At 43.7% G+C, this 27,660-nt stretch overlaps 2 protein-coding genes across 6 annotated transcripts; one reads left to right on the forward strand and one right to left on the reverse strand.

Moving 5' to 3' along the window:
- The first annotated feature begins 123 nt into the window (after positions 1-123).
- On the forward strand, positions 124-18,229 carry LOC308325612 (elongation factor 1-delta-like). Of its 5 annotated transcripts, XM_080778152.1 has the most exons (9): positions 144-231; positions 992-1,041; positions 4,469-4,583; positions 9,204-9,248; positions 11,096-11,174; positions 12,658-12,785; positions 14,058-14,258; positions 17,325-17,519; positions 18,048-18,229. In XM_080778152.1, exons 2-9 carry the CDS (start codon positions 1,028-1,030, stop codon positions 18,084-18,086), a joined length of 816 nt encoding a protein of 271 aa, XP_080634278.1. In that variant the 5' UTR covers positions 144-231; positions 992-1,027; the 3' UTR covers positions 18,087-18,229. The 5 variants fall into 5 exon arrangements, with proteins under 5 accessions (XP_080634280.1, XP_080634282.1, XP_080634278.1 ...); XM_080778154.1 differs by lacking the exon at positions 992-1,041 and having other exon boundaries at positions 124-231; XM_080778155.1 differs by lacking the exon at positions 9,204-9,248 and having other exon boundaries at positions 146-231.
- Positions 18,230-19,934: 1,705 nt separating this feature from the next.
- LOC308325368 (tripartite motif-containing protein 16-like protein) lies at positions 19,935-27,531 on the reverse strand (the record flags this gene model as incomplete). The annotated part of the gene is made up of 8 exons (XM_080777852.1): positions 19,935-20,491; positions 20,630-20,689; positions 20,831-20,881; positions 20,982-21,141; positions 22,082-22,315; positions 22,765-22,851; positions 24,802-25,206; positions 27,325-27,531. 8 exons carry the CDS (start codon positions 27,529-27,531, stop codon positions 19,935-19,937), a joined length of 1,761 nt encoding a protein of 586 aa, XP_080633978.1.
- Between the last annotated feature and the right edge of the window lie 129 nt (positions 27,532-27,660).

Raw genomic sequence — 27,660 nt, forward strand, 5'->3', positions numbered from 1 at the left:
ACCATAAAGCATTACACTTGCCCACCATTTTCAATTAATCAAAACATTTTAGAGACGTATAAATAGAGTAACTTCTATAGCCAAAAACAAGGAAATCATCAGGTCGCTCATTTCTGTAAGAGAATCTGGCAACACCGGTGCTCGTTCTCTTCGACCATCGGATTAAAGCTGAGAGCAACCCGACAGGCATACACAACTGTAAAACGTCGATTAAAACCAAGTTAACCAACAGTAAGTCAAGTAAACTTACATTTTTACCAACACGAGGTACATGAAACACACATGTGTCACTTTTAAAACCCGAAAAGTGCTTTTGAAATGTATGTGCGGGGTGTTTTTTGCGCCACGTGGCTTATTCTGAACAACAAGAAGAAGTTCGTGGTGTAACATAATAAGCTGTCAAACAACTTATTGAGAGAAGTTGTTCCCATGACTGGCTGTCTTTCTACGAATAGCTTTAATACAGACGGGAATGGAATGCATGGCAAATGCATCTCTCTGTAAATATAACGGACTTTGATATGTTGATAAACTTTTCAAATCGGTTTTTACGTTTTACCGGCCGGCAGGCTATCTGACAAATGGGGGGGTTTAAAAAAAAGCTTCCCTTTGTTTCTCAAACCTTTTCATGTCAAGGAAATGACCCCCAAATGTACATGCATTTTAAACCCATGCAATTGCATTTCTATCTCTGGGACCCTAATTTATATTGTAAAATCACTGTTAATTTAACAATTTGAGAGTGTACAAATGGACCAGTTAGGGTCAATTTGGTTCCATTTGTACACTTAAGGATCCATTTGATTCCTTATATCTATCATTTACCCGGGCGACATTATAACACTAAATGTGACTTTAGTAAGTAAAGTTATATCTAATCTCGTATTGTTTTGTACGTACACGACCGTTTCCACTCAGGGTGCTTATTGGTGGTGTTCTTGATAATGTAAAATATATATGAATTGCACAAATGCATATTTTTGGATTTCAGTATCTCATTCCAACTTTACATAATCCCAACAACAACATGCCAAAGAAAAGGTGAGCCCAACAGTTTTCATTGTTGTGGAAAGGTTGCGCTTTATGGTGGCTCCAAAGATAACACAACCCCTGGTCAAACTAGTTTTTATTTATTTTTTACACACTGTCTATAACCTAAAGTCTTTCCTCGGGCCGTGTGATTAATACAAAGCCATGTTTGCCATTGCATTTTATTTTTGCTTTGGGAAGTGTGTGAGATGCTGAGATTTCTCACAGATCTCATGAAGCGTCATCGGCATTGGAAGCCTGGAGAATAATGAGATCATTTTTAAATGCTTAATTTTAATCCTTTTTCTCCCTCTGCGATCCTCAATATAATGGGCTATGCTAAATTAGAAATCTTCCTTCTACAAAGCTAATTGAATTGAAAAAACAAACATTGAGATGGGTCTGGGCAATATGGACAAAAATGAATTTTCCGGTATCACAATATCTTTGACCAAATATATACTATCGATATATTATTATCATCATATGATATCATATGATCATATATCATATTGGCGATAATGACACATTTTCCTCTAGCCGCAATTTGCAACTCTAGATTTTTTTGCAATACCCTCCATCCACTTCCTATTCATGTTTTTTGGTTTGTGATCTGCTGGTCTTAAATGACGTTAAACTCACCAACATTGCAGCTGCAGTCCAAGCTTGAATTATCCTCTCAATCTGCTGAGCTTGTTTTTCATAAAACTCCCCCGTAGAGATGTTATGAGCTACTTTCTGTCCAAAATATTCCAAGAGTGACAATATCGAGCCGCCATTTTGATTTTTGCAACGTGCCGTAAAACAAGACGTGAGGGGGAGCGCTTGTTTAATAGAATCTTACCTGCGCAGGTAAGACACCCAAAGAAGAGGCCGACGCCCTAGGGAGGGAGGGACGCTATTAAACAAGCACTCCCCCTCACGTCTTGTTTTACGGCACGTTGCAAACATCAAAATGGCGGCTCGATATTGTCACTCTTGGAAATTGGACAGAAAGTAGCTCATAACATCTCTACGGGGGAGTTTTATGAAAAACAAGCTCAGCAGATTGAAAGAGGATAATTCAAGCTTGGACTGCAGCTGCAATGTTGGTGAGTTTAACGTCATTTAAGACCAGCAGATCACAAACCAAAAAACATGAATAGGAAGTGGAGTTGCAAATTGCGGCTAATTTTCCTCTACAATCTACAAGCTCACAAATGCAGTAATTGTGTGAGCTTGTAGATTGGCTACGTTCCATTTATTTCCTTTTTTGTATAAAATAAGGCAACCAGTTAAAGTCGACATGTATTCCATATTATGATACAAGATTGAAAATCTCAGAAGATATCTAGACTAGTATATTATATCACTATCGATATATTGATCTATTGCCCAGCCCTAGGTACAAAATGTCTTTACCATTCAAGCCCACACTGAGGTCACCTATAGAAATTCTCTTCTTTCAGAGATCACATCTCATTTCCCCTCTAGGCGCTTAACCGTGACACTAACTTCACGTTGTGCTAATAATGGCCTCTAGCTTCTACCTGTTGCTTCATTCCTTCTCTCTGCCCTTGTATGTGACACAAGCTTGAGTAGAGAAGAGATCCCTCTGAGTAAAGAGCAAATGGATCAAACTTGGCCAAACCGCCCGCTCGGAGGAGCCGCCCCCCAGAACGCCATACCGATCAGGGCCAGGGAGGGCAACAACGGCCCCGCTCTGGAGAGGGGCAGCCTGAACGGCGACGACCTCCATTTCGGCAGGAGAAGAAACCACGCGCCGCGCTCCGCCAACCACTCGGAGAGCCAGGGCTCCGGGGCCGAGGAGGAGAGGCTGGGGAGCTCCATGGAGGCGGGCGCCGGCTCCTACGGCAGCCCGGCGGGCCTGAGGCAGGCGGACCTGGGCTGGTACAACCGCAGCACCTACGACCAGGCCGAGAGCAACTACCAGCGCAGGCTGGCGGCCAACAACGGGGCAGCGCCGCCGTCGTCCTCGCCCCACGCCAAGAGCCCGGGACACCGGGGCTCCTATAACCGCTCCATGACCTTCCAGCGCTCCAGACAGCCTGAGGCCGCCGCCGCCGGGGAGAACCAGGAGAACCCAGCCCGGACCACCGTCGCCGGCAAGAAGTCCCCTAGCAGCCAACGCCGCCAGCCCTACCGCGGACGCAACCGCTCGTCCTCTGAAACGGAGGGGGGCAAGGGGAGCAGGGGCCCGTACCGGAGGAAGAGGGGCCACTCCGAGACGGAGTTCAGACCCAAACCCAGATGGGACAAGTATGGAAAAAAAAAACAGAGAATGGAAGAGACCCGTTTGAATTCTGTCTGGTTTTTGGTTTTCCGTTGTGATTTATATATTTTTCGTTACTGTGGTGATAATGTTAACCATTTTATTTTTTGTCCGTCTGCACTCCTGTTGGCTCCTTCTTTTAATCCATGCTAACGATTGTTTGTTGGGTTTGATCATTGATTTTATTTTTTAATTCACATTTGTGTTTGTTACGAACAGACATTTCTATTTGCAGGAAAGTTTCCTATAGTCTCGACTCGTTCCATAGTGATAGTCCCATTCTATTTAGTTTGGCTCTGATCATTCAGGATACAACACGAGGCCATGTAACTTATTGTGTAATGTGTAGAGTGTGTCCTGTTGCTGGGTTTGATGTCTATACAGTTGAGTAACCCTCTGTGATTATCTGGGGCGCTGGACAGTTGGTTCGTGACGACCAGCCTTTTGTTCTACATAATCCAGAGTTTGCAGAGACGGCAACTCTGTTTCAGTGAGATAGATTCCTGTCTGCTGCAGTAATCAAACGAATAAAAAAGAGAAAAATAATGAAATAAAATAAGTGTGTAAAGAAGAGCGCCTGTTTTTCAAGGCCCTTTCCGATTCTTTTTAACTGTTTAACAGTAAATATGCCTCGGTTTTTACGGTCTAAATACTGTATGTGTGCATGCATGGTGTTGTCAGTGTGTGGTACTGTAGTTATTACAACATTATCATTGGGAATGGGACTCCGCTCACCAACAATTCAATGATATATTTCACAATGTGTTCAATCCGTTGTCACTGCAAGCAAAAAAAAAACAACAGTTCAATGTGATGCTTGCTTTTGGAAATGTTTAATTTGGATTCATGTCGTGCATCATGCTTTGATTTGTCTCCCTATTCCCACCGCAATCCTGTCTGTTGTTGGCTCTGCATGGCTGTTTGGATAGTAAAGCTGTAATATAATTATAATAATGGTCATCATGGTGCCAGCATCTAATTAAGCTACGCCTTGCCTCCCTCTGTGCTGTGGTTGGTGGTTGTTGCTCTGGCTCGTAATTGAGTTTGAATGTCAATATATATATATTAATGGATTATTTAATATGCAATAGCATCTGAATGCGTTTTCTTATAATAATAATAATAATAATAATGCCGGTTGCTCACTGCGTCTTCCCTTCGTCTCAGTACCAACATGAGCGGACTGCAGTGCCTCGCCGCAGAGACCATCTGGTTCGACAAGAGTCGCTACGATGACGCCGAGAGGCGCTTCTACGAGGGCGACAACGGATCCTCCCCACAGGTACGCCATGCTCCGGAAATATATCCTCATTCCTCAATCTCAGTTTGTTTCAAAGCAGTGGTTTTATTCATTTAAAGCATAATATTATGGTCCGAGTAATATTTTTTATTTTCTGATTGTCAATGCGGCCTAATAATAGTCGAAGTCATTGCCTTTCTCCTAGTTACAAATTATAAATATGGATTATTTGGCAAAACGTATACACGGGGCTTAAAGTTCTCAGTCCTGGGGACTGATTTCAGTCCTGAGGATTTTATAGGGGTCATTTAATGAGATCAGTGCAGATTTGCAAAAACCTTTTTCAGTCTTGGGATTTTTTTTGGCTTTAAGCCCTGCATATACAGCTCAAAACTTTTTTAAACTAGTCCCAGACAGGGATAGTTTATTGTGATTAAAAAATACCACTCGCAATCGAGATTTTATTTAGTGTGAAATTGTCTGCCATACAATAGTATTAATTAGCTGTTTGTTGCTAATTTAGTCCAATTTAGTTTGCTACATGCTTTTTTTCATTCTACATTACACAAATCTATTCACAAAGAATGGCACATCTCCAAGCTTGCCTTGTACGAGCTTGGAGATCAGCTATGAATAGGTATGCTGGGGGTTCAAGTGGTGGCATTTTAACTAAAGCCTATTTTGATTATCACAATAACATCTTTCTTTAACACCCCGAACGCCCGGGGGTATTTAGGACCATTAAATCAGAGCGCTTTTCAAGGTCCACCAGGCGCCATCTTGGATGTAGCTAGATGTAAGCCAAAACACCCCTGAGGCGATCGTTTTTAAGATTTTTTCCCGAAATGGATGACGTCCCAACCGGAAATGACATGGACTGTTCCCCAACAGGCGCTCCCAGCCTGTGGAGCGATGCGCTCCGTTATGATATCAATAAAGTTCCGTCCTGTGATTAATCTCGATTAAGCGTCGAGCGTTACTCTTTGATAGGATTGAATGAGACCTCCGTTTATGCCACTTCAGGGTGTTGATCACATTTCTTTTCCCCACAAACGTAACGCCCGTCACTAGTCCCAGAGCGGTCACTAGTCCCAGAGCGGTCACTAGTCCCAGAGCGGTCACTAGTCCCAGAGAGGTCCGGTCACTAGTCCCAGAGCGGTCACTAGTCCCAGAGAGGTCCGGTCACTAGTCCCAGAGCGGTCACTAGTCCCAGAGCGGTCACTAGTCCCAGAGAGGTCCGGTCACTAGTCCCAGAGCGGTCACTAGTCCCAGAGCGGCAGTGCTGTCGTGTTCAATCTGAGAGTTGGTGTAATTCAGTGGGTTTTCAACCCTTTTCATATCGAGGCCCGTTATTTCTTCAGCCTTTGAGCCACAGAATCACCATTTGATGACATTTTGACTCAGCATACCCAAAATTAAAGAATATATTTTGTTGTTGAACTTGTTGGATAAGACTTTGTCCACAATTCCATGCTGTATTGATGGTGGTACCACAGGGGAGAGAACAGGCAGACGTTGATCGAAATAAGAATTATTTCTGTGTAGACTTGTTGTATAGCCTAATGCAGGTGTTTTAATAACAATGTAACTCTTTTGAGAGCATTAAATGAAACCAAATTTCATTTTTCACCCTCGAGTTAAAGATCTAATAATGGCCCCATTACTCCATTTGGTTACCAAACTCTCCATCATTTAGCATGGGGACCACCTGTAGCCCCCTTCAAGGACCACTGGTGGTCCCCGGACCCCTGGTGTAATTAATCATTGTGATGAACTTGGGCATGCTTAACCCATTCTGAACGGGAACCCGTTTTGGTGTTGGCATCATGTTATGCTTTAGCTATTGAAAAATAGCAGATCTACAAGCTCATAGCGCGCCACCGAGTGGCGCGCTACGAGCTTGTAGGTCTGCTATTTTTGAAAAATCTAAGAGCGACTGACGTAGAAGACATTTTTAGAATCTGATCTCAGGTCAGAATGGGTTAATTATTTCTTCCTGGAACAACTTCATGAAGGGAGGGTGGAATGCGTTGTAAACCGCAGCAACGCGCCTGCCTGGGGACAGTGATCGATTAAAAGGATTTGCCATTGCTTGTAAATGTGTTCTAGTTCGTCGCAATGATGGATTACATGGACCAAAGCAACAGTAGTATAGGCCTACAGCTCTGGGACTTTTAATAGGATTTTGGAGCTCAGTGGAGTGGACTTCTATTTATTTATATGAAATTTACATCGGCCTTATTGTTTAGGTCTATTGTTCCAATTCCAATTGTTCCAAAAAGTTGGTTTTGTGTAATTGGAAAGATTTCTCCCATCACTCTAACCTGATATACCAACCTATATGGTGTTTTATGTGTCCCATGTACCAACGTTAATTAATTATATTTTTATTTATTGATTTCGTCTTTAGTATTTAGTATTCGGCCTCAGGTCTAAATGGGTCAAACTCAATTTGAGATTGTACTTCGAGGCTGTCATTAGCATTAAGGGACATCTCGGACACGACGCGCTTGTCTGCGTGCATGGCACTGCTCCATGCTTCTATGTCCCATCGTCACCACTCACCAGTGTAAGCACCCGTCGCGGTCCCTTAGGCAGTGGCTAGGCTTTTTAGCAGTAGTTACATCATGGCCTGTCTGTACGCTCACTGGTCAGTCACCTAGCAGCTGCCTGTGTGACATTTCAGACGCTTAATTTAAGGAGCTCAGCTGAGTTGGGGTGAGAGGAGGAGTGCGGTCAGGTGATTTGGCAGCTGTCCCTGCTTTTTAACCCATTCTGACCGGGCACCCATTTTGGTGTTGGCATCATGTTATGCTTTAGCTATTGAAAAATAGCAGATCTACAAGCTCATATCGCGCCACCGAGTGGCGCGATACGAGCTTGTAGGTCTGCTATTTTTGAAAAATTCGAAGAACGACTGACATTTTTAGAATCTGATCTCAGGTCAGAATGGGTTAATCAGACCAGTGTGCATGTGTCCCGTGGAAACCTCGTATGAATCTGATCTCAGGTCAGAATGGGTTAAACTCTTCCATGCGCTCGTCTGTCTGTCGGGGCTGCCATGGGCATGAAGAAATGTAAAAGAATGTTTTGGGCCGTCCACTTCCAAACCACTCTACGTCTATGGCTGCTGTCTTTTCACACTGTACTGCATCCTTTGTCATGGATGTAATGATACACTACTGTGTGGAATATGATTGTCATATTGCCTTGCCCCCCCCCACCACTAATGGTGCATTATATATATTGAAGAAAGCTGTCCCCAAAACTGTCATATGTATAATATTGGGGGGTTGTAATTAAAATGAATACAGAGCGGTTACATTTGTATGTGTGCGTGGACCCCGGTCGGACCACACAGAGGCCAAAGTGTCGCCTGGGATCAGAGGGGCGTAGTTTGTGTAACGTGCCGTCACTCTGGCTCATTTCTCACCGTTCATGTGCAGACTTGTATTTCACAACGGCATAAGGCCACAGCTGGCATTTGTTTGCGTGTGTGAGAAAACAGTGTGCACTGTGCAGTGTGTGTGTGTGTGTGTGTGTGTGTGTGTATATATATAGCTATAGAAACTTGGTCACGATTATGAAATCATATTCAACTTCGAATTCATTATTTTCATCAATGATATGGCAATCACGATTAGGCAATAGGAATTGATGATTACAGTTGGTGTGTTTTTAAAGATGATTTTATATTGCCTTTTGTTATCTCTCTCCACCAGGCCAGACGGCCGGAGATTTATGTCCTTGTTGTCCAAGTCGGGCTCCATTGATGTATTTATGTAAATATGTTACGCTGCCTGTAGTCTAGCCACACCACTCCGAAAATGTCACAGATGATTACTTACTGTACCTGCTTCCTGTCAGTGTTGTTTTCGTCGACTAAAACTAAGACAAAAAATGTTCGACTACCTATTTTCACTGACAAAAACAAATGGAAACTAAATGAAAACTAAGCTATGAAGACTAAATATACTGACAATTCCGTCGACAAAACTAGACTAAAATGTTAGGAAGTCATTTTACACTTGGTTTGCATGCTGAAAATAGCTGATCTACAAGCTCACAACGCGTCGCAACGTTATACCGATACCCCCCCCCCAACACTGGTCATCATCGCATTGATTTGCACTGCTGCTGTTTGTTTGTAACGCAAAAGCATTCACTATTTTTGGCTGGTATAGTATTCTGTATTCATCCAGCAAAAATAATAAAAATTAGTAAGTCCTGGATCATGGTGTCCCTGATTGAGCCATCTCAGGTGAAAGCTTTATTTGTTCAAAACTGTCAAAGGCTGCTATCATGATTTTATTGTTTAAAAAAACAATCTGTGACAGTTGACTGTGTTTACACTGTTTCCTGTTTCTCTGCCTGTATCCCTGAAGCTAATTGCAAAGCCAAATTCATACTTGATTGCACAGTGGTGTCACTAACGGAAAACAACAATTACAAGATTATAATTGTTAATTGTTTAAAATCACTTTGAAAGTCACAGTGGCAGTGCTGTACGACAAAGTGCAAATTAGGCTTAAATGTCTAGTTGGCATCGATGGCACAAGGCATCAGTTTTTTTGTATTTTTTGTGTGTCTTCGCCCTGCAATCCTCACACATCCTCTCCCTTCACCTGAACCCTGTGCTCTGCTGTGCCTGAACGGGTGCAGGGGAAGACGGCTCCCAAAGGGCGTCCCAAACGCACGCACAGAAACGTAAGTCTTATCCTGGAGCACACACGGGCCTGCCCTGGGCGCGCTCCGACCTCTGTGTGTGGGCCTGCCTGGGCGCGCTCCGACCTCGGTGTGTGGGCATACCTGGGCGCGCTCCGACCTCGGTGTGTGGGCATACCTGGGCGCGCTCCTCAGTGTGTGGGCATGCCTGGGCGCGCTCCTCGGTGTGTGGGCATGCCTGGGCGCGCTGCTTGGCAGCTCTTGGCATTGGTTTGGTCTGGTCTGTGTCTGCTGCTTGCCTGGAACGAATCCCAATGGTCTTACATAAAATGGGCTTCATACGCTGGTATGGTGGTCACTACTAGCTCATTTCGTCCCAATATGTCAATATGTGCATTGTGATCGTGATGATTATGATTGTGTATGCTCCTCAAACAATTGACGCTGGAAGATGTTGTTAATTTGCATGCTGGATTTGTGAATGCAAGATTATTTATTTATTATTTGGGGTTTGTGTAGATTTTTTTTCTCTCTCCATTAACCACTTTTGACATTGAATCCCTATTTGGAGTGTGATAGTATTGGCAAAATTCTTTCCGAAAATTTCAATTTGTGAAAACACATTTAGCTCACATGAGCTTCTTGTACATCAGCTGTTTTTTGACTTTTGTTGTACGACAAAGTACACCTGTATAGGGGCTTAAGTGGTTAATTGTTTGATTTCCAGTGGTGTGCACAGACTTTTAGAGGGGCAGGTGCTCAAGTGAAAAAAGGGCAGTGCGTGGAACCGGCCGGTTGCCTTAATAGTGTGAGATTTATAGATTTTGGGGCATAAATAATATATTAGAAGCTTTTTTTCTTCTTTTTAATCGAGAATTGATCAATGACACCATGGTCCACATACTGTACAATGTATATAAAAAAAGTTTTTTCCCCCAAAATGGCACATTGCTGTCCAGAGGGCATGGGCAGGTGGTTCTTTAGCACCCCCTAGTGTCTTATCTGTGCACGTCACTGGAGTTCAGTAATTTCTGCTCGGTATATGTCAGTCATCCATGCTGTGTGTTGCACATCCTGAGCCCTGCATGGCGTGTTAAAGCTCCTACTTCCTGTGTGTGACTCTTCTTCCGCCAACGCCGAAAACACCTGTCGTTAATCCATTTTGGGGCGGGGAACCCCTTGAAAATGTGCCGCAAATCTTTTGAATACCGGTATATATTTCAGAGCAAAACGTGTGTCGTTTCCTCACATCTTCTCTCGGACTCGGACTGGACCTGAACCTGGAAACAACATGGCTCATTGTCAGTGTTGTTAATTTCCTCGACTAAAACTTAAGACGGAAGATGTTCGTCGACTACCTCTTTTCACTGACGAAAACTAAATGGAAGCTAAATTAAAACTAAGCTACGGTGACTAAAACTAAGACTAAATATACTGACAATTCTGTCAACAAATAATAAACTAGACTAAAATGTTAGGAAGGGACTAGTGGACAAGAGATCCAGTACAAGTTATTTTACACTCTGTTGCATGCTGAAATTAGACGATCTACAAGCTCACAACGCGTCGCAGCTTGTAGATCGTCTATTAGTGTAAAATCAGCCATTACGACGGCATCAAGGCCCGCCAAAATACATTTTTAGTCAACTAACTCAACTGTAGATTTAGTCGACTAAAATCTTATATTCAGTCAACTAAAACTAGACTACCGGTAACACTGATACATTCCAGGTGACTAAAATGTGACTAAAACTAAATGAAGTTTCATTCCAAAGACTATAGACTATTAACTCAAATCGAAATTCGCTGCCAAAAACGACACTGCTCGCTGTTGGGCCAACCCTGGCCTTTATGCTTGACACTTAGTGTGTGTGTGTGTGTGTCCACAGTCGTCCTCACATGGAGGAGACCCAGAGTTGAACTCTCGCATGAAAAGCCTGGAGATTGAGAACAACGGTCTGCACAAAGGTAAATCATAATCTACCTCTACTAGGCCGGTCAGTGACTATAGGGAAGTTATCAACTAATCGATTAATCTAATCGACAGCCAGCAATGGGTACAACGCTCCCAAAAATGTAGTCTCTGACACATCTATAGGGGCAATCTGCATTCAAAGAAGTTCCTAGAAGCTTTGTCATTGGTCGGAAAAAAAACCCGGTCGCAATGACTAACCAATCAGGAAGTAGACAAGCAAATGGACCAATGACAATTCTAGATGTGTCACAGAGACCAATTCTTTTTTGGGAGCGTTCTACCCATTGCTGGCTGTCTGAATACCAAAAGAACAAAAAGGTCATTAACATTGACATATTGCTTATAGCAGCTTTAAGAGATTCTTCAATTAAAGGGACACTTCACCCTTTTTGCAAAAAGATATATGTTAATGACGTTTAGAAGCTTTAGAACACTTTCCTGGGGGTCTTTGTGTGTAATATGTGGTTTTAGATATTTTAGATTGTAGCAGTGAGCCTGTTGTCTCTGTCATGTACACTGGGCTCACTTCCTTCCTGGACTACATGTCTCAGTAAGACAGCTCTCCCCCTATCCACAAGGAGGAGCAGTGCACCAAAGAATTATGGGAATTGTAGTCCAGGAAGGTAGTGAGACCAGTGTCCATGACATCGGAGACAACAGGCTCACTGCTACAATCTAAAATATCTAAAACCACATATTACACACATAAATACCCCCAGGAAAGTGATCTAAAGCTTCTAAACGTCATTAACATATATTTTTTTGCAAAAATGGTGAAGTGTCCCTTTAAACGTAACAGTTAAAAAATAACTGAGAATTCTGCGGTTCTATCATTGGGCTGTTTTGGCCAAGGAACGCACATGTGGGCCGATTAAACTAAAAGTACCCCACCACCCTGGTAGCCACAGAAACATCTCTGCTTTTGCACGTGATGTGACAGATAAGACGGTGCACATTTCATTCCTCATAAAGGTATGCCTTTGCCATGCTCTGTATCTGAAATGGTCAAAAATATTTGATTACGGAATATACAGTAAAGCCCTTCGTATTATTCGATTCAATCGATAATTGCATCCCCATCAGTGACCACTTGTGTATTTGTCAAGTGTCATACTGTACTCGTCTTAAACCGGGGTGTCTGTGACGGTTACCAGTTGTGGAGGAGATGAGGTTGTGCATGCAGAAGCTGTCTTAACCCATTCTGAACGGGAACCCGTTTTGGTGTCAGCATCATGTTATGCTTTAGCTATTGAAAAATAGCAGATCTACAAGCTCATAGCGCGCCACCGAGTGGCGCGCTACGAGCTTGTAGGTCTGCTATTTTTTTGAAAAATCGAAGAACTACTGACATTTTTAGAATCTGATCTCGGGTCAGAATGGGTTAATCAGACCAGTGTGTGTCCAGTGGAAACCTCGTATGAATCTGATCTCGGGTCAGAAATGTTGTTAAACTGTGGTGTCTGTGTTGGTTGCCAGTTGTGGAGGAGATGAGGGCCTGCATGCAGAAACTGGAGGCCAGAGTCGGCATGCTGGAGAGGAGCCCGGCCGGGAGGACCACACCTGCAGTGATGTCGCCTGCAATGATGTCACCGTGCAGCACCAAGGTTAGTGATGTCACTCACCTGCAATGATGTCACCGTGCAGCACCAAGGTTGGTCACAGAGAGAGAGAGAGAGGAAAACACCTTTTATCACTTTGTTCTTGGTTTACGGTTGGGGTTCCCATTCAGGGCGTGGAACCCCTTTTGGTGTTTTATGCATTGTTGAAAATGTGGCCCAAATCTTTGCTTCGGGGAGGTGGGGGGGGGGTGGGCCCAACTTGGTCCGCCCTGAAACTGGGAGGTCGGGGGTTCGATCCCCGGCCGGGTCATACCAAAGACTGTAAAAAGTGGGACCCCCTGATGCCTCCCTGCTTGGCACTGGGTTGGATTGGGGGTCAAATCAACTAATGATTGCTTCTTTTTAACTAAAATATTGGCTTGTGGGGGGTCCCTGGAACTACATATTTTGAGATCATTCTGGGGGTCCTTGACATGAAAAAGGTTGAGCACCACTGACACAGAAACGGGAGGCGGCCTTTTTTCCCGACAGCATTCTAGCCGACGGGGCAACGATCCGATCCGCAGCGGGGGGACATTCGCTGCGATGCGAAAAAGTGATGGTCCGACATGCGCTGCTGCCGTGCTTGCGGTTATAGGGTTATGTTAGGATTGAGGTTTCGGATCAATATGCTGTAGGGGAAAAAGACCTGCACCCCACAGAAACATGGGTTTTTCAGATTTTTTTTTACGATTTAGAAGCCTTTTTTTCATGGACCTCACCAGGTGAAGGTAGAGTTCAAACTAGAAAAATACCTTCTATGTGAAAACCGTAAGTATAGACAGGCTATTTGCAACCTTAGGCTAAACAACACAAGAATCCCAAAGGTCATCGGTAGATATAAAGGATTGGAAAGAAGTCAGAGGATTTGTAACCTATATGTAATGAAGCCAGAATTGGAGATGAGTATCATGTTCTGTTGGAATGCAAGAATACTGACATTATGAATTCCAGGCAAAAATACCTGCCACTGTATTTTTTTACCCACCCTTCTATGTTTAAATTAATTGCATTACTAAAATCTGAAAAACAAAAAGTAATCTATAAATTGGGTGCTTTTCTGAAACATGTTCTTCCACTGTACAAATAGGGAAAGCCTTCCGATATGTCTATGTATCTTGTGTAATCTGTAATGTATCGTATACTTCCGATTGTATACTTTTATGAATCTGTGCTCCAAACCATGTGATCATGGTCGTGAGTTAAATAAATTATGATGATGATGAAGTAAAAAGTGAACACGAGTTAAAGTTCCTCTCGTTCTTCTCACACGTGCAGGTTGCGGCGGCGAAAGGCCACGTGAAGGTAGTGGAAGAGAACGGTGACGACGATGACGACCTGGACCTGTTCGGCAGCGACGAGGAAGAGGACCTGGAGGCGGAGCGCCTGAAGCAGGAGCGCATCGACGCGTACACCGCCAAGAAGTCTAAGAAACCCGCCCTCATCGCCAAGTCCTCCATCCTGCTGGACGTCAAGCCTGTACGTAGCACCGGTGTTGTTTTCCTCGACTAAATCTAAGACGAAGAATGTTCGGCGCTAACCTTTTTTTCACTGACAAACTAAGCTACGATGACTAGGACAATTTCGTCAACAAATAAAAACTAGGCTAAAATATTATGGAAGGCACTAGTGGACAAGAGATCCAGTCATTTTACACTTGCTGAAAATAGCCGATCTAGCCGATTCTGTGCACTCTAGCCGAGTGCACAGAAAACGAAAAGATTTAACAAACAAGAGTGTTTACGAGATGGGTTTGGAATGAAGCACCATATATTTTCGTCAGTGCCTTACGTCTCATCCGTAAACTTTTTTTCAAAATATTTATTTTTTTAAGTCAAAGTTTAGATGTAGTGTGTTCCAGCAGGGTACAAAAAATTGAAGGATTACGGATGGGTGAATGACATTTCACTTAATTTATTTATTTTCTCATTGTAGACTTAAGCTGTTTGAAATGGCCAAACCCTGCTCTATTTGAACACGGTCAATCTGACATTTAACAGACTTTACAGAGCCAGCTCCTGTAGTGCAAAGTCTGTGTTAATGTCCACTATATTAGTCCCACTGATTCCGACAGTTGCAGTGCAAACTGTGTGGTTCAAATCAGCTGTAGAAAGAGAGGGAGGGATGGCTCATTGGTGGAGCAGTGTTGTTTTTGTCGACTAGAACTAAGACGAAAAATGTTCCGACTTACCTTTTTCCAACCGAAGAAAGCTAAATGGAAACTAAATACAAATTAAGCTATGATGACTAAAACTAAGACTAAAAATATACTGACAATTTCGTCAACAAAGTAAAACTAGACTAAAATGTTAGGAAGGGACTCTAGTGGACAAGAGATCCAATATAAGTCATTTTACAATTAGTTGCATGCTGAAAATAGCCGATCTATAGTAAAACTAGCTGAAGCTGCACAAATATTGTATGAATCTGGCTTTAGTATATTGATTACACACTTATAGAATGTGGTTTTCTAAGCTTTCTAAGGCCGATTCTAAAAAAAAAAAAAAAAAAACGCCTTCTAAAGCCTGACCTAAGTTTTCTGAAAAACTTCAAATATTTATATAGCAGCATCAATTTTATTTATTTACCCAAAAATGGGTTCCCGGCCTGAGTGGGTAAAACACCAAAAGGGGTTCCCGCCCAGAATGTGTTAAAGAGCTTACACACTTGCAGTATATGTATTAGTTTTTCTGAGCTTAAGTCGGAACTCGGAATGTATTTTATTTGACAAATGGAATTTCGGGGGGTTGGAAATTGAAAGATGATGATGGGGCTACTACCTGGCTCGTAAGCCGAACCGACTTTTATTCGGCTCTAAAATAGGAGTATGAATCGGCCCCCAAAGGCTCTGTTCCTTTTTAGTGTACCACCATAACACCTACTGTAAGTACCACCATAACTCGCTCTCAGAGTTACCCAGCCGTGTGGGGCCATTTGGAACCCACTCAAGGACCACTTTAATCAGACCAGTGTGTGTCCGGTGGAAACCTCGTATGAATCTGATCTCAGGTCAGAATGGGTTAAGACCCACTGGTGTAGCAGAGTTTCCAGTGAGCCTCCTCAATATAGCAGCACTGTAACCACCGTGTCTCTCCTCTCCGGAGTTCATCCTTGTGCTTTCTTTATTATGCTATAAAGAAAAAGGAGTCTGTGTTGCAGAACTGGTGATTTTAATAAATACAAATGATTCTTATAAATAATAAGTCTTCATTAGTTTCACCGTCCAGTAACACCTTAAATTTTGTCTACTAAAACAAATTAAAAATAATTTACTGACAAACTAAATGAAAGCTAAGCTACGATGACTAAAATATACTGTCAATTTTGTCAACAAATAAAAACTAAAATGTTAGCAAGGGACTAGTGGACAACGGATCCAGTATAAGTTATTTTACACTTGGTCGCATGCTGAAAATAGCCGATCTACAAGCTTGTGCGACGCGCTGTGAGCTTGTGGATTTGGCTAAAAACAGTCATTACGACGGCATCAAGGCCCTAGACTAAATGAGAACTATTCAAGAGACTAATGACTAAAACTTAACCCATTTTGGGCAGGAACCCTTTTTGGCGTTAGCATTACGTTATGCTTTAGCTATTGAAAAATCACACCTGTGTGAACTGAGTGGTGCAATTCCCCCACACCCCCCTCTCTCTCTGTCTCTCTCTCTCTCTCTCTCTCTCTCTCTCTCTCTCTCTCTCTCTCTCTCTCATTAGCAGCCACAGCAATACCCCTCTCTCTGTTTCTGGTGCCCCCTACTGGTATAAATACATAACATACTCGTGCTCACGTGCACACACACAGGTACACAGGTACACGGACATTGCTGCTTGTAGGAGTGGTTGCACCACTCAAAAATAGCAGATCTACAAGCTCATAGCTTGTCTAGGTCTGCTATTTTTTTGAAAAATCGGAAAAATGCGGCACAACATTTTGAATATATATTATTTCAGAGCGAACTTTCTTTTTTTTTTTTTTGACGTTGGGCCTAAATGGGTTCAAATCAAAATTTGCTGCCAAAAACAACGACGCTGTGAAAGCCGTATTCTGGTCTTGAGATGAGATGAGATATACTTTATTGTCCCACAAGGGGAAATTTGTCTTGGGCAAAAGTGCATTAGTACATCAACGCTTTTTAAAACAGACAGACAATACACACAAGACAATACACAGTAGCAGCAAAGTACAAGTCACAAGAGTATCACAAGAGAATGCAATAAGGGAAGGTATATAATGTATAAGAAAAGTGCTAGAGTATTCACAGTTTATAGTATCACAATCACAGTAAAGTGCAATAAATAACTGAAGAAGGTCAAGAAGTCCCTTCCCCACTAAGAACTGTGAACTATGTGGCGGTTGTTTAGTAGAACAATTGAAGTGGGAAGAAAAGAAAGTTTGAAGCGGTTGCTCTTGCAACGACACGCTCTGTAGCGTCTACCAGAGGGTAACGGCTCATACTCTGAAGATAATATAATTATGTGAAGGATCAGACGACACTCTATTTGACAGACTGAGCACCGTCTTCTCTCTCTCTCTCTCTCTGCCAGTGGGACGACGAGACGGACATGGCGGAGCTGGAGAAGTGCGTGCGCTCGGTGACGGCCGACGGCCTGCTGTGGGGCGCCTCCAAGCTGGTGGCCGTGGGCTACGGCATCAAGAAGCTGCAGATCGGGTGCGTGGTGGAGGACGACAAGGTGGGCACGGACCTGCTGGAGGAGGAGATCACCAAGTTCGAGGACTTTGTAAGTAAACTCTGTTAATTAATGCCGTTCTGACCTGAGATCAGATTCATACGAGGTTTCCACTGGACACACACTGGTCTGATTAACCCATTCTGACCTGAGATCAGATTCTAAAAAAAGTCAGTCGTTCTTCGATTTTTCAAAAATAGCAGACCTACAAGCTCGTAGCGCGCCACTCGGTGGCGCGCTGTGAGCTTGTAGATCATGGGGTCCCTGGAACAACATATTTTCAGATGGGGAGTCAACAGCTATTCTATAATGAAATGTTTTATTCTTGGCATAGAATAAACTGCGATATGAAGGGGAGAAAATGTTGCTCGACAACATACTCTTCATTATTTGCCTGCCCCTCCCTGTGAGTGAGCTCTTGAGATTTCTGTTATTGAAAAAAAGAATGAATACATTGCATTAGAAAAGCTATTGGAACAGTCGGGGGTGGGGTCACCCTGCGATGTTGAATCGTTAAGTTGAATTCAAAATGGACTCTCACAAAAATGCCATTACATTATTGTTGTTCTTCTGTTTCAGGTCCAGAGTGTAGATGTTGCTGCTTTCAACAAGATCTGAGCTGATCCCAGATCAGATCCCTGCCCGAAGGAAAACATACCAGCACTCACGTTATCCTCTCCCTGCCCGCTCACCAAAGTGTTGCTGCCGCTCTCAGTTTTTACGGTTATTAATAAAAGAAAATGCCACGCTTTGAGCACAAACATCTGTCCATTTTCTTCTTGTTCGAATTCCAATTTATTGCTCAAATTAAATATCCTGTGCGTCGTGAAACCCACATTTCTATTACGTGATTAGACCTTGAAATTAGTGATGCACCGAATATTCGGCCGCAGAAAATATTCGGCAGAAAATTGCTAAAAATGCATTTTCGGCCTATTCGGTTTCGGCCCAAATAGGCAGAAAATATATCACCGAATAGTGTATGCAGTTAATGCATTCAAAAGGGCTGAATAAATGTTTTATGGACCCATAATAGTGATTATTATTTAAGTTAAGTTTTGCCATAAATCAGGTAGCTTTAAGGTACGGCCATGACGGCAATGGTAGGAAAAAAGATGTAAAATATTCGGTTTTCGGCCAACTGTTTCCTATATTCGGTATTCGTTTCGGCCAAGAATTTCAATTTTGGTGCATCCCTACTTGAAATGCCTCCTAATTCTTTGCCTACTTGTACATGCATGCTCTTACTGCTCAACCCCTTTGTGTTTTAAGCATTATGTTATACTTTAGCTATTGAAAAATAGCAGAACTACAAGCTCACCGCGCTACGGGGTGGGGGGGTCACTGGAAAAACATATTTTCAGATGGGGGGGGGGGGGGGGTCCGTGGCCAAATACAGATAATTCTGGGGGTCCTTGATATGCATAATTATGGACCCATATTTACAACCCCCTCAAGGACACTAGTATTGTAGCAGAGTGTTTCCAGTGAGCCAACATGACATTCAGTATTCTAACCGTGACGTGAGCGCCCCCTCCAGAGATACTTCCGGGTCCTACTTTTGTGTCGCTTTTGTGTCCCCATAGAGTTACACTGAGTGTGACGCTCCGTCGGACTAAATCTGAGACGAAAACGACCACGAAAGTCTCATTTTACCGCTTTCCTTTCCTCGCAACAACAAAGCTGCGCTGCTCTCCCAATTCTGGCTGTGACAGGCCGTCTGCCCCACACGGAATACTATCGCCATTTTATTTCATTGTGTCAACTAAATCCTCATTAACTCAATGTCTGCCAACGACTTAATTGACTGCTTTTTTAGCAACTCCCACAGCGCCAACGACGTCTTTATCGTCTTTTTCAGACGGGTATAACATTGGACCAAAAAAAAACAAAAAAATGAAAATGAAAATTAAATAAAAAAATGTATAGAGACTGGCGCTTAGGGACTTTTTGGCACTTCTTAAAAGCGATGGATGAGTTAATTGCAAACTAGATTCAACTCAAGCCTGCAAACATTGTAAATATGCCCCCGAAATATTGTGCTGAGCAAATGGACTGTTACCACCTTCAATAATAATGAATAAAAAGTCTTTATTATCTTCACATCATATTTTATTTGTCATGGACACTTGTACAAAACATTAATAATTCTACTCGAGTTGGAAGCATTAAAGACCCTCAATGGCCTTCCTTTCTGAAAAATAACGTCAAGATTCACGCGTTTAGATATTCTATTTACAATGAGATGCGGACGGGAGCCGGTGCCACTTGGACCCGGACGTAACGTAGCACTGTACAAAATGACGTCTGACTTAAATACTGAATAGCAGCATCCTGACTCTGTTTGACCAGAACAATTAGCATCAGCGGTAACACCTGTGACGGAAGTAGGGAAAAGGGGGGCTTGCCCATGCAAGCTCTTTCCCAAAATGGCGATACATGTGTGCATAGATAGAGCCCCCATTATCAACCTGGACCTTTGTAAGAGCACAGTTTCAGCGTAGAGCCCAGCCCCACCCAGAACCCCGGGTACAGTGGCTGCGTGAACGTGGACTTGACTCTGTGAAGCAGAACCATGGCGTGGTCGTCCTCACAGACGCTGTAGAAGGCCAGCGTTCCGCCCCGGTAGTCCAGATACACTCCTATCCTGCTGGAACAGTGTCCGGGCGCCACGGCCACCGTCTCCTTGTTGTGCTGAAAGGAGCAGGCGGACGGCGAACAGTCCAAGCTCCAGGACTTGGCGTTGTGCCCCAGTTTGCAGTCGCTCCCTCCTCCCTTCCTGTCCATGCTCTTGTAGCACACTCCGATGGAGACCCCGGCTCCGCCGCCGCCGCCCCATTCCACCTCCCAGTAGCAGCGGCCTGCCGTGCCGGCCCGGCACAGCACCTGGGCCCAGCTGCTGAAGCGGTCGGGGTGCTCCGGGTAGGGATGGGGTGCAGATTGCGTGGTCACCACCCGTCGGCCGTTGGAGAGGGACAGATAGGGGTTGGCTGTGTAGGGGTCCAGGGCTATGTCGTTGTAATCTGGGGCACAAGCAGCACAACGACACACGACAAAAAAACACTGTCAGATTCCAACCAGTGGACGTTTGGAACCTTAAGACTGTGCACTAGTCTATGACAGTGGTTTTCAACCGTTTTCATATCTATGATTGTACTCACATTGTTGGAAATCAGACCTTGTACTTGGCTCGGCGCTGTATGATGCATCAACGTGTTTTACTGCCATGAAGAAAGAGAGCATAAACACTTTAACTCTTTAATAAATACAGATGCAAAGTAGAATGACCGGCGCATGATATTACACTGGTGTTAAATCACATCGAGATGTGTCTTAATTAATGACCAGGGTTAATTAATTACCTTTAGGAGTTTTCACAGGTGTGCTTTGGCATGTCTCTTTCAGGGACGTCACTGGAAATATCCAGAGATAATATTTATGATTAACACAAGACAATAATTGCTACAATTCAATGTATACGAGTGAATGAAGCAGACATGCGTAGTTGCGTACCCTTGTCAGCGACCCTCACGAGTTCTTTCTCTAAAGCCTCCTCCAGTCGGTCTCTGAGGTCAGCCAGAGACCCTCTGATGGTTTTGTACATGAAATATGGGAGAGCGTCGGGGAACGGAACGTCCAGGGTTCTGGTAGGGAAACGGAGGGCCTTGCACTTCTACATGCATGGAAGATAATTGTGAGAAGGAGGAAAAAAAAATACGAGAATGCATTCTGTTGGTAAATGTGGGGCAGACGTAGAATACGCACATCGACAGGCTGGGTGCTGGGCTAAAAAACTTCATGTAGATAGGATGGAGCCCGCACACCACAGGTAAAGGTAAGACGTTCATGAATGAAGATCCCTGTTGAAGATCAACACAGATCGAAACGTTGTCAGCATTTAAATAAAGAACGTCTTACCTTTACCTGTGGTGTGCGGGCTGAGCCGGGCTCCATCCTATCTACTTATGTAAATGTGGCCCACTGGCCCACTATTCAAATTTGATCAATAGAAGGTATGCGCGTGACATCAACATTATCCGGAAGTCGTGCAGAAACTGAGTGGCGAAAAACTACTTTCTGGCCTTGACAGCCCCGTACGTCCTAATAGATTCTGATTGCATTAAATGACAGTTAACTCACTTTGCCACTCACTTTATGCAAGCCGCATGCGGATGCCCTCTGTATAGACCGGTTTAACCCATTCTGGGCGGGAACCCCTTTTGGTGTTTTAAAGCATTATGTTACACTTTAGCTGTTGAAAAATAGATCTACAAGCTCGTAGCGCGGCACCAACTACGAGCTTGTATAGGTCTGCTATTTTTGAATTTTTTTGAAAATGTGGCGCAAATCTTCGAATATATATTCTTTCAGAGCTTAACTCACATCTTTGCTTCTTTGCTTTTCAGATGGGGGTTGGCGGCCAATTACATGTTCAAAGTTTGCAGTCCTTGACATGAAATATTGAGCACCACTGATATAGAAACATAGCATTTCAGAACATTTAGAAGATTTTTCTTTAAATTTCGAAGTCAGGCCTAAACAGGTTAAAGCGTGGCAGACCTCTATCCAGTCTCAGTACTGATCCTCTGATCCACAAACATCATTTCATGTACCTGGAGAAACTCTATATGGTCCTGCGTTTGCGACAGCTTTTCCAGCTCAATTTCCCTCCTCTTGAGCTCGGCCGCCTCTTTCTCGATCTTCTCCAGCAGCTCCTCAGCCTGACTGACAGCCGTCTTCTCCTGAGCCAGGATCTGCTCCCTGGCGTCGGCACGCTGCTTCTCGATGGCGCGGATCAGCTTGGAGAAGATCCTGTCACTCTCCTCCACGGCCGCTTCCGTGGAGTGCTGTGGTGGTGGAGGCAGTGACGGCACATTTTGAATTAGTTTTATTTATTTATTTATGTAGCCTACAAACTGTAATTTAGTTTCAGTCATATTTTAGTCACCTGAAATGTTTTAGTGTTAGTCTAGTTTTAGTCGACTAAATCTACAGTTGATTTTGTCGACAAAAGGCGTCATAATGCCTGGTTTTACACTTGGTTGCATGCTGAAAATAGCCGATCTACAAGCTCACAACGCATCGCGTTATAAGCAAATTATAAGGATCCTATGTTTATAACAGACATGGAATGCATAGCAAACCTTAACAAATATTTCAACCCCCAGACTGATCCTTCCGCCAATTTCATAATTTTTGGTCATATACGATGCAATGAGTTGCATGAGGCAATGAGGCTTTTAGTGGTGTGTGCAGCATTGACACTTCATGAGTAACTCTGTCTGTCAGGACTCGCCTTGATGTATCTGACCACATATCGAAGCTCCTTCTCTGCGTCCTTCAGTCTCTGCATAGATCTCGACGAGGCCTCTTCCAGCTTTTTCTGAGGGTGCACAAAATAATTTCTTTTGTTTCTTTCCAACACCATGATCTGCTTAAAGCATGCGGTTCTCAAACTCCAAAATTAAATACAGTACAGTATGTATCCCCATCTGAAAATATGTTGTGCCAGGCAGGGACCCCCATGCAAGATTTGAGTTATTATATTTGAGGTCAGATGTACAGTAGAGTTGCTGGCCGGCTCCATATATGCAAAAAAGACATGATGTCTTTATCACACTTAACCCATTCTGACCTGAGATCAGATTAATACCAGGTTTCCACTGGGACACACACTATAGTCTGATTAACCCATTCTGACCTGAGATCAGATTCTAAAAAAATGTCAGTTGTTCTTCGATTTTTCAAAAAAATAGCAGACCTACAAGCTCGTAGCGCGCCACTTGGTGGCGCGCTACGAGCTTGTAGGTCTGCTATTTTTCAATAGCTAAAGCATAACATGATGCCAACACGAAAATGGGTTCCCGTTCAGAATGGGTTAAAGCAGAGTCAGACCTGTACTGTAGGCGTATACTGTAGAATATAAATTTAGCTCATTAGTAATTATGTGCTAAGAGAATGGTCTAAAAACAAGACAAAGCACAACATCCTTCTACAATGGATGCTAGGTGAGGTCATAACCTGACTCTGCCAGATGGGGGCGGTATTGATTCACAAGTTCCCAATACAGCCTTGATAGTGAAGCAAGTGTATCCACGGGCATCAGGTTAGGTTAGAGGTCAGGTCATATACAGTACAAAAGCAAAACGCATCCTATCATAAAAGATGAATTCCAATAAAACCCCAAATCTCGGCCACTCGCTCACTCACACTCACTCCAGCATCAGCATGGCAGTGTTACATTGGTTATGGTGTCGGCCACAGTTTCTTGTATTGAGGCAGACTCGAAGTGCGACCGCTGTGCCCAGACACAAGCACATCTCACACACATGTATTGGTCTTGTCCCCAGCTACAGTGATTCTGGTCACTTGTGTTTGTCACACAGTCAGACGTGCTAGAAACTGCACTACAACCCTGTCCTCACTGTACACAAATCAGAAGTTAGAGATTATTGCTTTTGCAACACAGTTAGCTAGAAGAAGAATATTACTATCTTGGAAGTCGCCAAATCCACCCTCTCACTCAATCTGGCTCAGCGATGTGATGTACTTCTTAAGCTTAGAAAAAAATCAAAAATTCTCTCTCAGAGGAACCTCCGAAGGCTTCACTAAGGCATGGAGACCCTTTATAGAATACTTCAATATTCATACCTGCCTGGATTAGACTGCTCGGTGTGACCCAAATATAGCGGACTGTGGATTTCAGAATTAACAGTGCCTCTCTCACAAGTGTACAATACTCTGACTGTGACCCATGATGTGACCTGTGTTTTATTTTATTTTTATTTACTTTTGTCCTGTTTGTCCATGTGTTGTTGGGTGGGGGGGGGGGGGGGTGTACATTTGTTTGCTGATGTTTGTGTTTCTGTGATCATTTTCTTTTTTTAAATGGGTGACTATGTGCAAAGATCCTCTTGGCAGATGTGCTGCTTAACTGTCCCCAATAAAAAAAACTATATATATATATATAAAAAGAAATGTACTGTAATTCTCCAAACTGTTAAATACTTCAATCAGTCAAAACAGTGAAATTGGTGACCTGCTGAAATATGTGACAGGACTCGTGACTCATACAGGCATCACATAACGTCAGTGTCCGAATGTAAATCATTGCTGTTTTGTTTATTAGCAGAGTTCAACCTAGCTGTATTTAGGCCAAGTATTTATTTAAAGACCTCCATGTAAGTCATGTGAAGTCCACAAGATGGTCACATATTTCTGCAGCTCACCAATTCCACCGTAACACCACTGCATGCTGGAGTGAGCGAGTGGCCGATATTTTGGGGTTATCGGAATTTGGCTCAAGTGAACAATGTCGTCAAACTGAACAAACCTGTTGCCCTGCCCTCTCGTCCACCACAGAGACGGTGTCGTGTCCCCTGTGCGCGTCCCTCTCGCACTGGGAACACACGCACTGCTGGTCCGTGCGACAGTACAGCCTCATCAGCTTGTCGTGGCGAGGACACAGCTTGTCCCTCAGCTGGGGCAGGGCCGTGATCAGCCTGTGGGCCCTGTTCCCGCGGAAGCGTCCCTCGTGGGCCCTCAGGTGAGCGTCGCAGTACGACTCCAGGCACACCAGGCAGGACTTGACGGCTCTGGCCTTTTGGCCCGCGGGGCCACAGGGGCCACACTTGGCCTCCTCTGCCTTGGCCCGGAGCAGGGCCACGCTGCCCTGGAACTGGGCCACCACCTCGGCCAGAACGGTGTTCCTGCTGAGGGCCGGCCGGGGGTTGAACACCTGCCTGGAGGAGTTAACCAACACAGCGAGATGACCATGAGAGAGCAGATTCTACAGAATGTCTTCTAAAACACAGTGGTTCCCAAAGTGGGGTCCGGCCGGGGACCCCCAGGAGTCCTTGAGGGAGTTCCAGGGGGTCCCCCAGCTAAATGATAGTTTGGAACCGTATGGACCCTTACGCCAGGGCTCCACTGGGCGCCATTAAAATTAAAAAATCACCATTAAAATTGAACCGGTTCGTTTTTTGACGCACGCGTCGGAGACGCAACACGCCCAAACGCGCCCAGTGGAGCCCTGGCGTTATGGGTCTGTGACTAAAAGAGTATACAAAAGAGTGTACAAATGTGTACACTCTGAGTTAAATTAACATTGATTTTACAATATAAATTGGGTGTCCCAGAGATAGAAATGCCATGAAATGGGGGTCCGTAAATGCATGTCACACCTGGGGGTGTGACAAATTAAACGGGTTGAGAATCACTGCTAGTCAAAACAATCTTCTCATAGAGGTCCATGGCATAGATTTTCAAATGGGGGTCCGCGGGCTAATTAGTATCAATTTGGGGGTCCTTGACATTTTGGGAAGCACTGTTCTAAGCCATGACAGTTTTCTGGAAAAACAAACCCTGTTTCTATCATGTCAGTCAGTGCGTGGTGCTCAAACCTTTTTCATGTCCTCCAAAATTATAGACTATGTATTCGGCCGCCGACCCCCGTCTGAAAATATGTTGTTACAGGCAGGGACCCCCCATGCAGGGACCCCCCCATGCAGGGACCCCCCATGCAGGGACCCCCCATGCAGGGACCCCCCATGCAGGGACCCCCCCATGCAGAAGCAAATATTGGAGTTAAAAATGTTCGCTGTGAAAGCTATTTCAAAAATAGTATAATATCTACAAACTCACCAGTTTGTGCCACGCTATATGAACTGCAGTTCATATAGCGTGGCACAAATAGCAGATCTACCATGGTAGATCTGCTATTTTTCAACCGCTAAAGTTTAAAATAATGAAAGTGGTTAAACGTTAAAGTCTAAGGTGACACAGATACATTACAGCTTACAGGTCTTAATGTCACGACCATGACGATTCATTGCCACCACCAGTGGTGGAAAAAGTACTCAAATGTTCTACTTAAAAGTATCAAAACTGCTATGTAGAAATATACTCTGTTGCAACTGCAGTTGTCTTGAGTAATGTACAAAAGTATTGCCATTAAAATGTACTTTTAAAGTACCAAAAGTATAGCCTATGCTCATTATGCAGAACATGTAGCATTTCACAAGTTTTCAAATGTCTAAAAATATTTTGGAAAATAGCAGATGTGACGCATTGTGAAATGGCCAGAATGTATATATCATATTGATGTAGGCTATGTTTTGTAATAATAAGCTAAATCTATAAAGTAAATAGTAACTAAAGTTTGTACAAGTTTAGTAGTGGAGTAAAAGTTTTCCTCTGATATGCAGTGGAGAAGTTAAAGTATATTGTAAATTGTAAATGCTCCAGTAAAGTAAAACATTCCTCAAAAGCATGTATACTTGAGTACTTATAGGCTAGTATAATTACTTTGCACAACAAAGGTTTTTTTTTAAATATGTTTTAATCTACATTTCTGGAATTCTGTTCGCCTTAAAGGCTTCTTAAACGAAAACAAATCCACTGTGCAGATATGGCAAATAACGTAACAAGATTACTGGCATATTGAATAACTTAATTGATAGGCCTACTTAAAATCACACCCGTGTGAACTGAGTGGTGCAACTCCCCCCCCCCCCCCCCCCCTCTCTAAAATTAGCAGGCAACAGTGCAGCACTGTCTCTCTCTCTCTGTTTCTGGCACAACAGCGCCCCTACTGGTACTCAGTCATACTGGTGCTCATTAACGTCACATAGGTAGGTGAACCAACACATAGGTGAACACGGACATTGCTATGCTGTTCCTTGGAGTCGTTGGCACCACTCAAAAAAATAGTGAAAATATAGCAAATCTACAAGCTCACAACGCGTCACATCGCGAAGCTTTGTGAGCTTTGCAGATATTTTGTTGTTCTGTACTAGAAACCATAATAGCTCATTATTGTTGCATCTGGCAGTCTGTCTGCAACTATCTGCACCACCTGCCTGCACTGTGGGCAGCTGTAGTGTCCCTTGTTGTTGCTGTTGCGCCTGTTGTTCCTGTTCCAGTAGTCCTCCACGCAGTCCAGGCAGTAGCTGTGTCCACAGGGAATGGTCACCGGGTCCCGGAGGACGTCCAGACACACTGGACAGCTGAACTGATCCTGCTCGATGGAGATACTAGTCGTCGGAGCCGGTGGCGCTGCCATTTCCATTTCCCCATGCAGTCGCACCGACCGACACACCAAATACTATAGGCTACAAGTGGAAAATAACGTGAGACAGACACAGAACAACATGGGCGTTCCACAGCCAGGTGATAGTATATTTGACGTTGC

Source organism: Protomyctophum bolini, assembly GCF_963924005.1.
Source record: "Protomyctophum bolini genome assembly, chromosome: 12".
NCBI lineage: Eukaryota > Metazoa > Chordata > Actinopteri > Myctophiformes > Myctophidae > Protomyctophum > Protomyctophum bolini.